The 15,060-nt window shown below is 65.4% G+C and overlaps 1 protein-coding gene and 1 long non-coding RNA gene across 8 annotated transcripts in view; one reads left to right on the top strand and one right to left on the bottom strand.

Moving 5' to 3' along the window:
* Window positions 1–582, bottom strand: part of LOC121020014 (uncharacterized) — a 14,784-nt gene extending 14,202 nt beyond the window's left edge. The window contains exon 1 of the long non-coding RNA XR_005785885.1: window positions 300–582. This is a non-coding gene — a long non-coding RNA (uncharacterized LOC121020014). The remainder of the gene's footprint in view (window positions 1–299) is intronic.
* On the top strand, window positions 28–5,857 carry LOC121020013 (uncharacterized). 7 transcript variants are annotated; one of them, XM_040459855.1, is made up of 5 exons: window positions 28–359; window positions 2,766–2,854; window positions 3,011–3,211; window positions 4,540–4,632; window positions 4,969–5,857. In XM_040459855.1, the coding sequence occupies exons 1-4, from the start codon at window positions 73–75 to the stop codon at window positions 4,566–4,568; spliced, it is 606 nt and encodes a 201-aa protein (XP_040315789.1). In that variant the 5' UTR covers window positions 28–72; the 3' UTR covers window positions 4,569–4,632; window positions 4,969–5,857. The 7 variants fall into 7 exon arrangements, 2 of the variants coding, with proteins under 2 accessions (XP_040315789.1, XP_040315790.1); XM_040459856.1 differs by having other exon boundaries at window positions 3,011–3,215; XR_005785881.1 differs by lacking the exons at window positions 28–359; window positions 4,969–5,857 and adding an exon at window positions 585–774 and having other exon boundaries at window positions 3,011–3,215.
* The last annotated feature ends 9,203 nt before the right edge of the window (window positions 5,858–15,060 follow it).

Below are 15,060 nucleotides of genomic sequence, written 5' to 3'. Positions count from 1 at the left end.
CCCCACCCCGGCACCAGGACCCCCGTCCACCCCGGGCATCTGGAGGCAGCTGCTTCCTTGCAAAATGCCCGCATGTCAAAGTTCGTGCATCCCGGTTGGACGCGCCCTCCCGGCCTGCTGGCTGCTGGCTCTGCAGTTTTCCAAATGCGGACGGAGCCGCGAGCCAGGAGAAAACTCCAAAGCGCCCCCGCTGGAACCACGCGGCCCGCCGCCCCGGCTCCCACCCACCGGCAGGCACACCCCCACCGCGGCGGCCGGCAAGTTTGTGGGGCCGTCCGGGCCGGCCGAGCAGGACTCACCGCGGAGCCCCTCCGGCCGGGCTGGCGGCAGCGGCAGCGGGCGCAGGGTCGCGGCTCCCGGTACGATGCGCCCGCGTGGCTCCCAGGGAGATGCTGCAGCCGTGGCGGCACCATCCACCTTCTCCCGGAGCCAATCGCAAATGCAGGGGTGGGGGAGGCCAGAGCTCCCGATGCGTCCGCACTTGGGGGGCGGGGGGGGGGGGCGGGCCCAGGCACAGGGAAAGAAGACACCACGCACCCCCCCCCGCACCGGCCCTCCCCCCCGCCCTCCCGCGGCCGCGCGGACTTAGCTGGAAGGGAGATCTTGAGAGGAGAGAGGGAGAGAGAGAGGGAGGGAGGGAGGGACCAGAGGCGCAGGACTGGCGGGCGATGCAGAGTTACGGAGGAGCCACCTCGAGCCCCTGCACCTTGAGCCCTCCCCGCGCTGGGCTGTGTCTGCAGACGCTCCCGCACCCCCAGCCGGGGTCAGCGCCAGGTAGAGGTCAGGGCGGAACAAAAGGGGACGGTCCCGTGGGTGTGCAGGCTCGCACATGCACACGGCCCTCCGCCGAGCCTCCCGCAGGCGGGGGAGGGGAGGGGATGGGAGGAGAGGGCTGACCCGAGGGGCCGGAGCGGGCATGGGGGCCCCCCTCGGGTCAGGAGCCCGCCTCACCTTTGCAGTCCTTATATACCCGGCCAAGCATCCCAAACACGCGGCCCCGGCCAAGTGGCCCCCTCGGGCTGTGCTCCCTGACCATATTTAGTCAAGCAGGGGAAAAAATAGCCTGTCAGCTGGGCCTCGGCTGGCCGGCCACCGGGAACAGGGTGGGAGCACCAGCGCCATTGACGGCCGGTCCTGGGCCCCGAGCTGCCGTCCTCGGCCCCCTCCGGCCCCTCCCCACGGGCCTCCCACCGGCGGTCCCCGCCCCCCCGCCCCCCCCCCCCCCCTGCTATTTTTAGCCCAGCCCAGGACAGAGGGGCCCTCTTGCAGCAGGAGCAGTGGCCTCCCGGGCCACACAGCCCGTTCCGGGGGTGCCCGGGGGAGACCCAGGCGGGGAGGCCGGCCGCCTCCACCCCGCTCTTGGCCTCTGGGGACGGGGCCCCACCCAGGCCACCCAGGGTCTCACTTGGTGCCCTTCTGGCCAGAATTGGGGGCCAGGTCAGGTGATGACAGAGCCACCGGGGTTTCCGGAGGCTCCCAAGCCAGCTCTGAGTGATGAGGACCACAGGTCACCTTGGACAGAAAGCCAGGCCACCCAGCTCACCGCCGGGTACCCCAGGCCCGCAACCGGGGGGCACGCGCTAGTGGGAGATCCTCGTGCACACTCTGGCTACGCTCAGAGCACCCCCATCCTGGGTCCGTGCCACAATGATGTAATGGGCATGTGCTGGGCACGGCCTGCAGGGGCCTGTCCCCACGGGGCCCGGACGCGGAGGCCAACTGTCCCCCACAGCCGTGTGAGCCGCGTGGGCCTCGTCTCCCCGGGGCCCCCAGGACGCCGGACGGACCCACTTCCCTGAAGGTGGGGGGCAGGGCCCACACGGGGTGCAGAGGGCTGCTAGCTTCACTGTCTGTGGAGTCCTGGCCACTAGAGTGCAGGCAGCAAGATGTTCTATTGTCCCAGAAAAGCCATGTCACAGACCTCCCTGCCTCCTGTGCCTTGAAGGCCTGGCCCGGCTGCGGGCGTGGGGAAGGGGTGTCCACACTTCTCGGGGCAGACTCCCATAGGCCCAGAGCTGCAGGGCCCCAGCCTGGGGGCAGGGGTGCCACGGGGAGGGTCTGCGAGGACCCCCACATAGGGACAGGGGCGGGCAGGGAGGGACATGCTGGCAAGCAGTGGCCACGCAGGCCCAGGAGATTGGGCAACGGCATGGGGTGGGGGGTGTCAGGCAGCGGCGGGGGGGGGGGGGGGGGGGCCCCCCCAAAACTCTGCGCGTCTGGGGGCCCCCCCGGGGGGCCCACTGGGGGGGGCAGTCGGGCCCTGCTCACAGGCCTGCAACCCCAGCTGAGGGGGCCTGGGTTCGTGCACCCAGGGGAGGTGGGGACCCTGAGAGGTTTCAAGCTTTGGTCGAAGTGCTTTTCTGAAAGCAGCCGTTTGGCCCCCCGACAGTGAGGGGGTGTCTGCAGTGCCCCTGCACATGCCCCTGTCCCCTCGGTGGGCAGGGGTGGGGACAGGAGGGCGTCATAGAGCTTGGCCAAGGAGGTCAAGGCAGCCAGGGCCCTAGGTGGGCGAGGGAGGGTGGCGAAAATGACAGCAAAGACAGTCCAAGGCGATGGGGGCGGGGAGAGTGCGTGGAAGAGACCCCACCATAAACCACCCAGATAGTCACCCTCCCGATGGCAGCCCGGCATGCACACACAAGGGCTGCCTCCCCCTGGAAGAAAGGCTGGTTGGGTGGCCGGTGCCCAGGGGTCCCCAAGGTCTCAAGGACAAAGCCAGATGACAGGGCACTCTATTCATTTATCCACAACACCGGCATCTCCAGGTATTCCGGAAACTTCTGTGTGGATTATGCGCGGATCTTCAAAGCATCGCTAAGAGGCGGGCCTCCTGTCATCCCCACTTGGCGAGAAGGTAGGAGCAGGTCAGAGGGAGCAGACTCGCCCGAGGTCCCAGGGCGGGGGCGGCGCTGGGCAGTGGCCCCCCGCTGTCCTCCAGAGCCCCTTGCCCGGAGGGTCAAGACCGACCCGGTGCCCTCTGCGTCGGATGCTGATGGAACCCCCACCCCAGGGAGACCGCCACATGTTGGAGACACGTGGAAGGTGGCAGGTGTTGCCCCTCGGTGGGTGCGGATGAACCCAGCAGCGGCCAGCAAGCCCCACAGTCCGCCTCCCTCCTTCGTTCATCAACAAGAGCCCAGGGGCCCGCCTGGCACCCGCCGGGGCCACGGGGGCCGGGCCACGCACCATCTAGGGGAACGTTCCAGCACAGGCAGGTGCACTGCCCTCACCAAACGGGGCCACCTGGCGCTTGTGGCTGCTGAGGTCTCGAAACGGGGCTCGTGCAACCGACCCCAACCTTGGATTTGATTTGATTTAATTAATTTTGGTTTCAGTAGCCACATCCGAACAGCTGTGCTGGGCACGGACGGCAGGGGTGTGGAGTCAAATAAGCCTGTTCACGATGCTGCGTGCTGAGGGGCTCTGGGAGGGAGGGTTTGGGGGAGGGATGGGTGGGGCCTGGGTGGCCATGTAGGTGAGAGGTCAGGGAGGCTCCTGTGGAGGCTGAACAGGGGCCCAGAGGGGCACCCAAGCCTGGCCCGCCCAGGACAGCAAGGGCGGGCAGGTGGGCCGATGGTGGCGCTGCCCTGGCGCAGGGGTGACGGCGGGGCTGGCTGGGCCGTCAGGAGCCCCAGGCCACCTCGGCTGCCACTCGGACCCACGGCGCCACGTGCAGCGGGGAGAGGCACCGAGGTTCTGGCCGGCTCTGGAAGAGCCTGCCCTCCAGCTCTGTCGCGGCGTGGAGGGCGGTCAGGCAAGCGGACCCCAGGAGGACCGGGCGCTCTCCCGGGAGCGAGAAGGGGGGTGTCGCAGAGGGGAGGCGAGAGTGGGCGCGGGGCTCAGCCCCGACGGGAGGGCCTGGAAAATGGCCTGTCCCCGCCGGAGCAGGAGGCCCTGAGCGGGCGTGAGGAAGGACACCCCTGCGCAGAGGCTGCTGCAGACCCCAGAGGAGGTCCCCAGGGGCCCGCCTGGGGGTGAGGAGTCCCCGGGGAGGGGCCTCTGGCATCCGGGCGGCTGGAAGCCGTGCGGTTTCTGGGCCGCGGGGCCTCTCGCCCGTCGAGCTGAGCGGAGGGCGGAGGGGCCACTGGAGACGAGCCGTTTCCTGGAAGCTCGGACGACAGTAATGGAGCCGGGAGCGCCCCCGGGAGCAGTGGCTTCTGACTGAGAGCTTTTCCTGGAGCGCCATCCCTGGGGGCGCGGGCCGGGGTGGGAGGCGGGTGGGGGGGCGGCCCTGGTGTGCAGCCCGCCCTGGGGAGACAGAGGGGTGCGGCGTCCCTGAGGCCCCGCCAGGTGGCCCCGTGAGGTGCGGGAGGGCGCCACGGTGGGGGGGGTGGGGGCCGGAGAGGCCACTCCCTGACTCCCCGAGACTCAGCTTCCCCATGGGTCAAGTGGGGCCATGGCCCGTGGGCGTGATGAGGCCGAGCCCCTGCAGGAAGCCTCAGTGGGGTGGGGGCAGGGTCAGTGCTGCGGCGTTAGTTCAAGAAAAGCCCCCCCGGACAGGACTGTTCTATCCCTCACCTTCCTGTCTTCTGCACTCAGAGGGATCTACTGAAGGAATGAATGAGTGAACGAGTGAATGACTCCATCAACAGGTCCTCGATACATCTGCGACTAGACTGGGGCAGTGAGGAGGCACGTGGGGGCCGGTGGGGAGGCACGTGGGGGGCGGTGGGGGGGCGCGGGGGGGGGGGGGGGGAGGCATGGCTAGAACCATGTTACTGTGTGTTCAGTTTTGGGGTTAGAGGTGAGGCTGGGGTGTCTGGAGGGAGTAGGGGCAAGGCAGGGCCAGTGCCCTGGGAGGATCAGGCCACAGTCAGATGTGGGGCTCCCCTGACCCCTGCCTGGGTGCCTCTTGTCCCCAGCTATGTCCCTCTGAGGAGACTTGGCTTTTGGTCATTTTGTCCACAAATCTTTAAGTAAAATGAAACGAAACCCAGGTTTTATTTTACAATTTGGTTGTACTTTCAGACTGTGGCCAACACGCCCTGCCATGGCCTCTGTTAAGGTAAGCGGAGCTCCCCCAACAAAAGCGACGGGCGGAGGACTGGACGTGCGGATGGCCAGCAGGCCTACGAAGAGATGCTCAGTGTCATCGGCGAAAAGCAAGTCAAAGCCACGGCGAGACACCATCTCTCACCCACCGGGACGGCTGCAAAGCCAACAAAAGCCGAAAACCAGAAAATAACAAGGGTCGGCGAAGACGAGGCAAAACTGGACGTGGAGATGTTACAGGTGAGAATGTAGGACAGTAACAGTGGCCACCGCGGAGCGAGGTCTGTGGCTCCTGCAAACTGCGACCCCCCCCCCACCCACCCCGGGCTCGGCCGGAAGAAAGAAGGCAGGGACTGAGATGCACCCCACCCCCACCGCGTCCCCGAGCGCAGGAGCCCAAACCACCCGACTGCCGTCTGTCTGTCCGTCTGTCGTGTGCTGGTTGGTAAATCCGACCACAGAAAGGACTGCGACACGGGGGAGGTGAGAAAACAAGACGCCTCGGCTGCGAAGTGTCCAGAACAGACAGCACAGGGAGGGCTGGGGGCGGGGATGCCCCGCAGACTGGCCGCTTAATGGATGCCGGCCTCCTCTAGAGGGTGAGAACGTTCTGGAACGAGGAGGGGAGGCTGCCCAGCACTGTGAGTGTGCTAACTGCCGCTTGGCTATTCACCCTAAAGTGTCTGGGGTTTTGTCTCGTGATTTTCACCTCAATAAAAAAACAACAAAGGTAAGTGGAGGCCAGGGTCAGCCGCACCCTGTGTCCCCATGGTCCCCCAGCACCTGGAGTCGGGGCTGCCCCACGCTGGGCACTTCGGCTCTCCCAGCGCCCCTCCCGTGAGGGAATAAATGTGTGTTGTGTTAACGCATGCGGCCCTGTGTTACAGCACTGCCTGTGCCCCTCGGTCTAGGAGACCCTCCTAGCTGGACGGGGAGGGGGCCAGCACGGAGGACGAGCGAGCCAGGGGCAGTCGAGGGGTACCGTGACCCCAGAGATGCCCACATGTTGCTCTGGGAGAGCAGGACCGGCTGCTGTGGGTCAGGAAGACCACCGGGCTGGGGAGGGGTGATTGGTCAGCACTGCTCACAAGCAGGGGGAGCCTGGGAAGGGCTCATCCGGCTCTTGAGGGAGGCGAGGTACCCAGAGCCTGCCCGGCTTCCAGCAGCTTCCTGTGCCCTGGGCCAGTGTGGGGGCTGCACGAAGCCAGCATGGCCATCGGAGACCATGGTCCCCGGACTGGGCCCGGCCTTGGTGCTCCAACTCACACGCACACGTGCACACAGACACACGCACACACACGCACGTGTGCACACAGCAAAACAAATGTGCATACATCGCCATAATGGCAGCGGGAAACCCTCCCTGACAGCTCGTAAAGAAGTTATATTTCATTGCCATGATGTCAGCAGAGAGCAATTTGTTTCCAGAGATGTCGCATCCAGAATGGTGACAGCTTTACCATCATAGGGGCGTGGTTCGTGGTTCACTTCAGGGGGCCTGGCCCATGCGGTGCACCGGGGGCCTCGGGAGATGGCTCGCACCGGGTGGCCTGGGACCTGCCCCGTGATGCGGCCCCACCAACACCGAGCTCCGGGGCAGGAGGAGGACAGTCCCAAGGGGTGAGGCGGGGCAGGAGGGGAGATGGGGGGTCCGGGCCGGTGCTGTCCCCGGGGGCTCTGAGGCTGAGATCCTGCTGGATCAACACTCTGACTTCTCCCCCCTCACCGTCTCCTCTGGCCCCTCAGGCTGTCATTGGGGGTGACAAGGGCTGTGCCGGCCTTGAAGCCTGTCCGCTCTTCAGGACTCCCATGGACCCCTCTCAGAAGGGAAGGAAGCTTAGCTGGCATGGGGCCCTCTGAGCCTGCCCCCTGCAACCCTTGACCTTCCCCACAGATGCACCCAGAAGGCCCCGGGGAAGTATTTTCTGGATCAAGAAACAGATTCCTGTTTCTAGGGAGAAGGAGGCTCCTGAGCACAAAGACCTGGAGACTGGGCAGGGGATGGGGTGAGGGGACGGCCCAGGGGCCATTTCTTTCTTCTTTTTTAACGTTTATTTATTTTTGTGTGAGAGACAGAGAGAGAGTAAGCGATCGAGGGAGGGGCAGAGAGAGAGGGAGACACGGAATCCGAAGCAGCTCCAGGCTCCAAGCTGTCGGCACAGAGCCTGATGTGGGGCTCAAACCCACGAACTGTGAGATCGTGACCCGAGCTGAAGTCGGACACTTAACCGACTGGCTGCATTTTACAAAACCTTAAACGCGAAAACTCAGCCACAGCAGGGATGCAGCCCTCAGAACGAGCTTTCAAACAGGAGCACATCTCCACCGACAGACATCGTCACCCAGCAGAACTGGGGGACTGCCTGAAACCCCCTAGGGTGGGCCCGCCACCTGCTTGTACACATTTCTCCCCTTCTGCGGGCTCCACCCCATCGTGGTCATTACTTGGCGGTCCCAGACCCTCTTCAGACACCTCTGAGGCCGTGGGAGACCCGGCGGGGGCCTGACCTGCTCTCCCTGGAGCTTGGGGACGTTGGGGATGGCCAGAGCAGGATGGACATCACCTTGGTGGCCAGGGGGCTGCGGCAGGTGGGGGCCGGCTCGGCTGGCTGCGGGCCCCTTGGGCTGGGAAGAAGCCCGGATGACCCATCACCCGGTGGCAACTGCGGGCAGGGGGACACGATGCCCAGCTCCACAGGCTGCCCGCACATCCACGAGCCTTGCTCTGCCCGGCACGTGGGAAGAGGGCCCAGCTCTTAGGGACGCGGAGAATAGACAGGAAGCCCTTGGTCTGGCTGTTCTGTGGCCTGGAAACCTTCTCGCCACACCTCACACCTTCCTCTTCTTCTGAGCTGGGCGGAGGCCTCCCCCCCACCCCCCTCTTTGCACAAAAGGAGACCCGGCTTAGCCCTCAGAAGTTCTCCCGATGCATCAACAGAATCGCCTGCAGGAGAAACGTCTGGGAGCACTTAGCTCCGAACGCCCTCACTATCGGAAAGGAGGCCGCGACCCCGTCCAGGAGAGCCAGCCTCGCTTTCCTGTGCACAGACTCCTGGGAAGCGGTGCGGGACCCGCGTTTGGCAAAGCGGACTCCCCGGGTCCGATGTCCGGCTGCTCCCTGCCGTCCCAGCCGTTCCCACCCCACTCTGGTGGTGCCTGAGGGGCACCTGTTCCCTGCCCCTCTCCCCTCGCTGGGACTCAGCTGAGGAGGTGGAGGAGACCTCAGAGGACCGCTCCTCTCCAAGGCGGACCCCGGGCGCCCCTGGGGTGCACGGTTCCAGCTGCCCTGCCGGATGTCCGAGGGCCACCGGGGTCCCGGCTCCTGGTCACACAGGATCCTGCAGGCAGGCCCCTGGCTCCCAGAGCAGGCGCAGTAGAGGACGCGGAGGGCAGGGTCCTAAGAACGTCCCCAGAGCCCCTGACTGCCTTGGACCATCAGCACCAGGCTGCCACCTGCTTGGCTGAGCTCTCCTGGGGGTCTCCTCCTCGTGTCCGCGCTGGGAGCACGGCCAGGAGCCCCGGGATGAAGGGCGAGGCTTATCTCTCTCACACGCTGTCGCCAGAAGCCGAGGGGTGTTGATCCAACAGGATCTCAGCCACAATTAGCCTGTTCCCTCATTCTTGCCCTATAAATATCCATTCTGAGATTGTCATAAAGGTGCTTTAAAAAAAAAAAAAAAAAAAAAAAAGGGCCAAACCCGTTTGGAGCAAGGAATCAGCTGCCAAGTGAGTCCCACCGCAGAGACCGTGGAGATGCTGCCCCCAGACGGCTTTTCTCAAGGGCCAATGCGGGTGCTCTCTGGGGTTCTGCTTAATTTGGGGTGGGGGTTCCGGTCCCCTGCATCTAGCATTTATAAATGTCACTGTGTGCTCCGGAAATGCTGTGCGTGGGGACAGTGTCCCTGCAGGGGGTGGCCAGGCCCCACAGCCATGGGAAAGGTGTGCCAGCCACCCACGGGCCACACCCCCACCTCCGGGCCCGGGTCAGACACAGGGGGCTCGTGGCCACACCCCTGCCCCAGGACCCACGTCATGCACACGGGGGTCGGGAAATCGGGGTGCCATCACAGGGCCAGGCAGCCGGGCTCCCCCAGAAGTCCTCCAGGCGGGGCCCCCGTGGCGCCTGTGGCCAGTGTATGTCCCCTTCCTCATGGAGCCCTTTAAGCCTCAGAGGTTGCTCCCTCCACAAGGAGCCCATCCCCGGAAGCCAAGGGTAGTTTCCTTCTCTTTCATTATCGCTGACTTTTTCAGGAGCGTTAGAGTGGCCTGCCCACTCACACAGGGGCCGCGGGGCCAAAGGGGTCCTGGCCCAGCCCCAGGACCCTCAGCCACCCACAAATCTCCATCTCACCCAGAACCCCATCGATTCACCTCAGTCCCTACCTCAGATGATGGCGGCGGTGGTGGTGGTGGCGGTGACGGTGTGTCGGGCTTTTGCTTGCCTGCTGAGAGGCTGCCCCTGCCTTGCCCCCCAGGTCCAGCTCCTGCCTCTGCCTCTCATTAACATGAGTTGGGTGGGCACCGCCCGGCCCGGCAGGCAGGTCTTGTTAGGAAGTGAGGACCCCGCTGACCTTCAGATTCGGACCCTACATTCCCCCGGGGGGTAGGTATCCCAGCGCCTGGCCTAGGGCAACCCCTCCTGCCGCCCGTGCTCAAGGCTCCCCCTGGCTGGGTCCCCAGAACAGAACCTACCGAACGTGCACCTGCACGCACCAGCCTGAGCACACCCCGACAGCTGCCTCTTGCCCGGGCTGCCACCCCTCCTTCCCCTGGAGCACCCCCGCTTGCCTCCGCCCCCGGTTTCTAAGCAGCCAGAAATGGAAGCCCCAAGCCTGGGGGTGGCCACACCCTGGAATGTCTGGAGGACGTTTTGCCTTCTTGACAACAGATTTTCCTCATCCCGGGTTTGCGGACATCGAGAACTAGCCTGCCTGAAGGGAGCTGTCCCGTTTAACAAATGGATCTCGGCTCGGTCCTGATGGATGCCTTTGCCTGATCGTAAAACTCCGGAGGAAGTCAAATTCGGGTTCTCAAAACCTTGGAGATATTCCTTGAATTTATTATGTGACCTGATAAATTATTGAATCTGAGTCCTCAAGTAGCTTTAACAGGCACAGCAGACCGGAGACACTGAATGTCCCCTGGATGTGGGGGACCCGCCAGCTACACTTTAAGGTTCCCACCAGAAAACTCTTCTGGGAACTCGGGCTGAGTATCCGAGCATCCCAGGGAAGCCCTTCTGGGGTCAGAGGGCAGCAAAGCCTGAGAGGTCCCCCAGGGCGGCCTCTGGGACCCTTCCATCTCCATCAGCGCAAGGTCGTTTCGTTTCCCTGGCCAGCCCTCCCTCCTGGGGAACGAGGGCTCAGAGTCCTCAACTCCCTTTGCACACACACCTGTTGGTGGCAGAATCCCGTCCCCCTCGAGTACACACCTTGTCATCCTCTCCCCTGGAGCAGAGGCAGGGCCCGCAGGGAAATCACTTCTGAGATTAGGGCACCAATCAGGCCACTGCAAGTTCATCAATGAGAGCAATCTCCTGGGTGGGTCTGGCCTAATCAGGCAAAGCCTTTAAAAGGAACAGCATCGGAAAGATGCCATCCGGATGGTCTCAGAGAAGGAAGCCAATGGCAAGGTAGTGACCTCCCTTTGGGGGCCACGTGGCAAGGGCCTACAGGTGGCCCCTGGCCCACAGCCGGACAACAAGGGCCTCAGTCCTACACGCACAAGGAACTGAACGCTGCTGACGCCCTGAACGAGCTGGGAAGAAGCCCCGAGCCTCAGAAAGAAGCCAGCCCCAGCCGGCGAGGTCGGGCAGAGGAGCCGGCCACGCCGCGCGGCGCTCCTGCCCCACAGAAACTGCGACATAATAAACGGATGGCACTTTAAGCCGCTGGGCGTGTGGTGGTTCGTTACACGGCATCGAAGACGGAGGCCAAGTGAACCCCAAACTGTAAAATGTGGGCGCGTGCCGCTCACGCCACAGGGGCCGGCACCTCTGCCCGATCCGGGGCAGCCGGTGCCCCTCCTCTGCCCTCCCACCCCGGGCGGTGGCCGCGCCCCCTCCGGGGGTCTCCCCGCCCGGTGCTCAGAAACCCCGCGACGGACATGCTCCCGGCTTTCTCACCCAGACGGCAGGTAACGCACGTCCCGCTCCTTGCTCCGCGCTCTGGGCGGCAGCGCGATCCCGCCCCCGGGACGGTGAAGCCGGGGGTCGCGACTGCCGCTGCCGGTTCCATCCGAGGGCGGGTGCCGGGACCCCCGCCCCCTCCCCGCCTCTGTGCCCACCGGCCTCACAACCCCTTCCTGGAAGCCTGTGCAGCTCGTCGCACCCACCCCCCCCCCCCCCGCCACCGCCTCTCGGCTCAACAGGGACCCTCGTCCTCACAAGACCCCTCCCCCGGGAAGTGACCCCGCCTGGATGTGAGGAGGCGACATTGGCAACCAGCTGACTGGTGCCGGGGTGACCACCTGACGGACGGAGGAGCTGGCGGAGCCCCCCGGGGGTGGGCAGCCTCAGCCCAGGAGCGGGGCCACACGGGAGGGGGGACTGCGCCCACCGTCCGGGACTGACCCCAGCCTCCCTCCTGGGCCCCTGCCAGCCCCGCGGCAGCCTCTCTGAGCCCCGCGAGTGACCTTCGCCAAGGCTGTGAAGCCTGCGGCCAGCTCTGCCGAAGCATCGCGCCTTCTCGGTGATGAGCTCTTTTTATTGCCCAGTCAGTAAAAACCTTCTGATTATGTCACTGCGGAGGCAGTCGAATGCCAAAAAATATAAATTTCCTTCTGTCCGTCATGACCCCTCCGCCTCCATGCTGGCCTCCGTTCTGGTTCCTTCCCTGTGCTTTCGTGAACTGTCGAGACCCCGCCCCTGTGCCAGCTGCCTCCAGGCCCGAGGGCCCCTTCCTCGGCAGGGAAACCAGAGGAGGGGGCGCGGGCTGGGGGTGGAATCCAGACCCCCCCGGGAACCAGGGGCTCCCGGAAGCAGCACCGGCCCCCCGGCGGAGGGCGCCCCCCCCCCCCCGCTCCCTTCGTGCGGACAGAGGCGGAGTGCACACTCACTCGTCCCCTCGTTCGGGAGACATTTGCGGAGTCTGCCCTGAGCTCCTGCTCTGCGGGGTGCTGGGATAGGGCACCCAGCCTCTCGGGGGCTCTGACTCTCCTCCGTGAGTCAGCGGTCACCATGCCGGCCCTCGGAGGAGGGGCCTAGCACAGAACCGGACCCAAGCACCAGCTCGGACCCAGCCCAGGCCTCCTCCAGAGAGCCCGGCTCTGAACCAGCAGTGACGTGGGAACAGGACGAGGTGGAGGCACGGAGGGCTTCCCAGAGGAGGTGATACCCGTCCCCACGTTAGGGTCCCCGGTCCTCCCTAGTCCCGGCTGAGTCGGGAGCGTCAGGATGCTGGCTGCTAGCCGCAGCGGGGAGCCCTCCGCACAGAGCCAGGCCAGGGCTAAGCCGGCCCTCCGCGGGCCCAGGGGGCACCTGTCCTGCCAGGGGCGGAGGCAGCCTTGGCATCGGACCAGAACACTTTGGGAGGCTGACATCAGCGCAGACTCGAGCTCCACGCTCGGCACCTGTTGGGTAGACCCAAGAATAGCCTCTTCCAAGAAGCCAAGTCGAGTCGGGTGTTGGGAGGTTCTGGGGGGTGGGGGGAGGGGGCCGCTGGAGTCGCTTTGCCCTCAGGCCGAGGGAGGCGGGTGCCTGCCCCCTGTGCCCAACCCTACAGCCGCCGCCCCTCCCTGACCTCCGCCTGCCCACCTTCCAGTGTCCTGGGGTGGTGACCCAGCACGGAGGGTCCGGCCCACAAGCAGGGCACGGCCCTTTGAAAGTCAGTGACTTGAGACGCCCTCGGCCGCCTGGATCACAGTGGCCCAGGCCTCCGGTCCCTCCAGGGGCGCCCCTGACCGCCGGAGCATGAGGACCCACAGGCCCCAGGACAGACCCACCCCAGCAATACACCTTCGCAGGCCCCACGATGCACTTTGGGAGAGCCACCCGTGACGCCTCGGGCTCCAGCTCCCTGGGCCCAGGGGCTTTTCTCTCCTCCACCCACCTTCGCCCCCAGACCCCCCCCACCCTGGGGCCTGACCCCACAGCTCCCCTGAGGGCCGCTCTCTGGCCTGGAGAAGAGCTGACAGAGCCTTCCCAGGGCTGGAGGCCCACGGAGTCCTCCCTCAGACTGAAGGCCGGGCGAGGGGACCCGCTGCTCCGTGGGTCGGGGGACCGGGGTGCGTCCGGGAGACGGCCCCTCCCTCACCCCCCGGGAAGCCACCACTTCTCCAGTAGCTTCCAATCACCCGCGGTGGTTTCCGGAGGTGTAATTAAATATGGCGACAATGCCCTCGCCCAGCCCCGGTCGGGCTTTTTAATTAGCTGCTCCAATAAACGTGTCACAAGCGCCCCTTGAAAATATATGTGTCTCCCAAGACCGAGTCGAGTAACAAAATAAACAGGGGCTTAAAAAGCGTTGCCTCAAACTTTAACGCCAAACCACACGACCTGGTAACAGAGGGCCCTGCCGGGGACCTGGCGGGCCTGGGTCTAGGCGCTTGTTGTGCGGCCGGTGCCGGGGACCCAGCTTCCCCGGCGACAGTGGGGAAACGGGGAGCCGCGGCTGGCGGGGCTCAGCTGGGTCTCGAGGGCCGCCCTGCACCCCCAGCTCCCCTCAGGGACTTGGGAGGGAAGGAGAATAAAGGTCGTGACTCGTCCTGGGGTTGGGGGCCCAGGTTCGGGTGGGGACGGCGTCCGCAGGGCCTCAGCTCCTTGAGGGCGTCTCCTGGACGAAGAGGAGGAAAAGATGGAGGCCAAGTCCACTCAGCAGAGCCGAGGGGACAGAGTCGGGTGGCAGGAGAGCCCCGTCTTGACCCCGGCATGGCTCTGGGGAGGGCCTCGGAGTCACCTGGGCGCCCGGACTCGGGGCAGAGGCGGGCAGATCGCGGGCGGGCGTGGGGGAAGCGGGGGCTCCCGTAGGCGCAGCCAACGCTCACTGGGCGCGTGCTGGATGCCGGGCACCACATCTCAAAGCCCAGACTTGCTTCTTGTTTTAGGCCCAGAGACAGTGCCCTGGGGGGGAGAGCGAGGTCCTGTCATGAGGACTGGGGGATCCCCACCGGGGCCCCCGGGGCTCCTCACTGCCCCTCACCTGCACCCCCAGACAGGCCCCTGCCCCCCAGGCCCCCCATGTGGGTCCTGTGGCCGGTTCCCGAGCACACAGAGCCGGGGAAGTTCTGCGTGCAGGCCCGCCAAGGACTGGTTGACGGGTGAAACCAGAAGTCATTTGCTGCCGATAAACAGGGTCTTTATCTGATCAGCAGCCAGTCTCTGGTCACCTCCCAGACCACCGGGGCGGGGGTGGTGCCGGGGACACGGGGCTTTGATCCACCCGCAACCAAGGGTAGTGGGTGGGCAGACCCAGATCGCCACCCTGTGGGGCCCCTGGGTCCGGGAGGCGGTGCTGAACCCCAGCTTCCTCCCCCGCCTCTGCTCCGGGTCCCCGGGCAAGTCGCTGAGGCCCTCTGTGCCTCAGTCTCCCCATCTATCAAATAAAACACTAGCGACTGATGACATTGGGCCTGGCTGGGTTAGAGCAGGTGCAAACTGGCTTGTGCGTTTGTTCGGCCGAGGGGGGTCAGTGCCCTGAAGAGCCAACGCCTGACACGATTCACACGAGTCGCTGGTAATGTTCTCAAGGGTGCCAGCCTCCCGGGGCGGGCTCCGCGGTGTATGGGGTCACGGCAGCAGAGTCCCGAGAGTCGGAGGCCCTCACGGGGCGCAGTCTGCGTTTCCCAGATGTTCTGAGTGCCTGGCCGGTGCGAGGTGGCCCGGGCTTGGGCACGGCCTGGGGGCACAGAGACCTCCAACCACCACCATCAAGGCAGAAAGTATGGAAGGGGGGGGGCGGCTGGGGGCGGGGAGCCACGTGGGGTGGAGACCAAGTTAAGAGCTCTTTGTTCTAAGGCTGTGGGGGGCACCACCCCAGGGTGACACTGGCCCCATAGGACAAGCGGCACCGGCCTGGCTGGGCCAGGAAAGAGGGGTGGGCTGCACTTCTGGGCCTGTGCCCCCTCGCAGAG

The sequence above is a fragment of the Herpailurus yagouaroundi genome, unplaced genomic scaffold, assembly GCF_014898765.1.
Source record: "Herpailurus yagouaroundi ecotype Mexico unplaced genomic scaffold, PumYag 246, whole genome shotgun sequence".
Lineage (NCBI taxonomy): Eukaryota > Metazoa > Chordata > Mammalia > Carnivora > Felidae > Herpailurus > Herpailurus yagouaroundi.
Note: the sequence above shows the minus strand (reverse complement) of the source record. Positions and strands in the feature narration are given on the sequence as shown.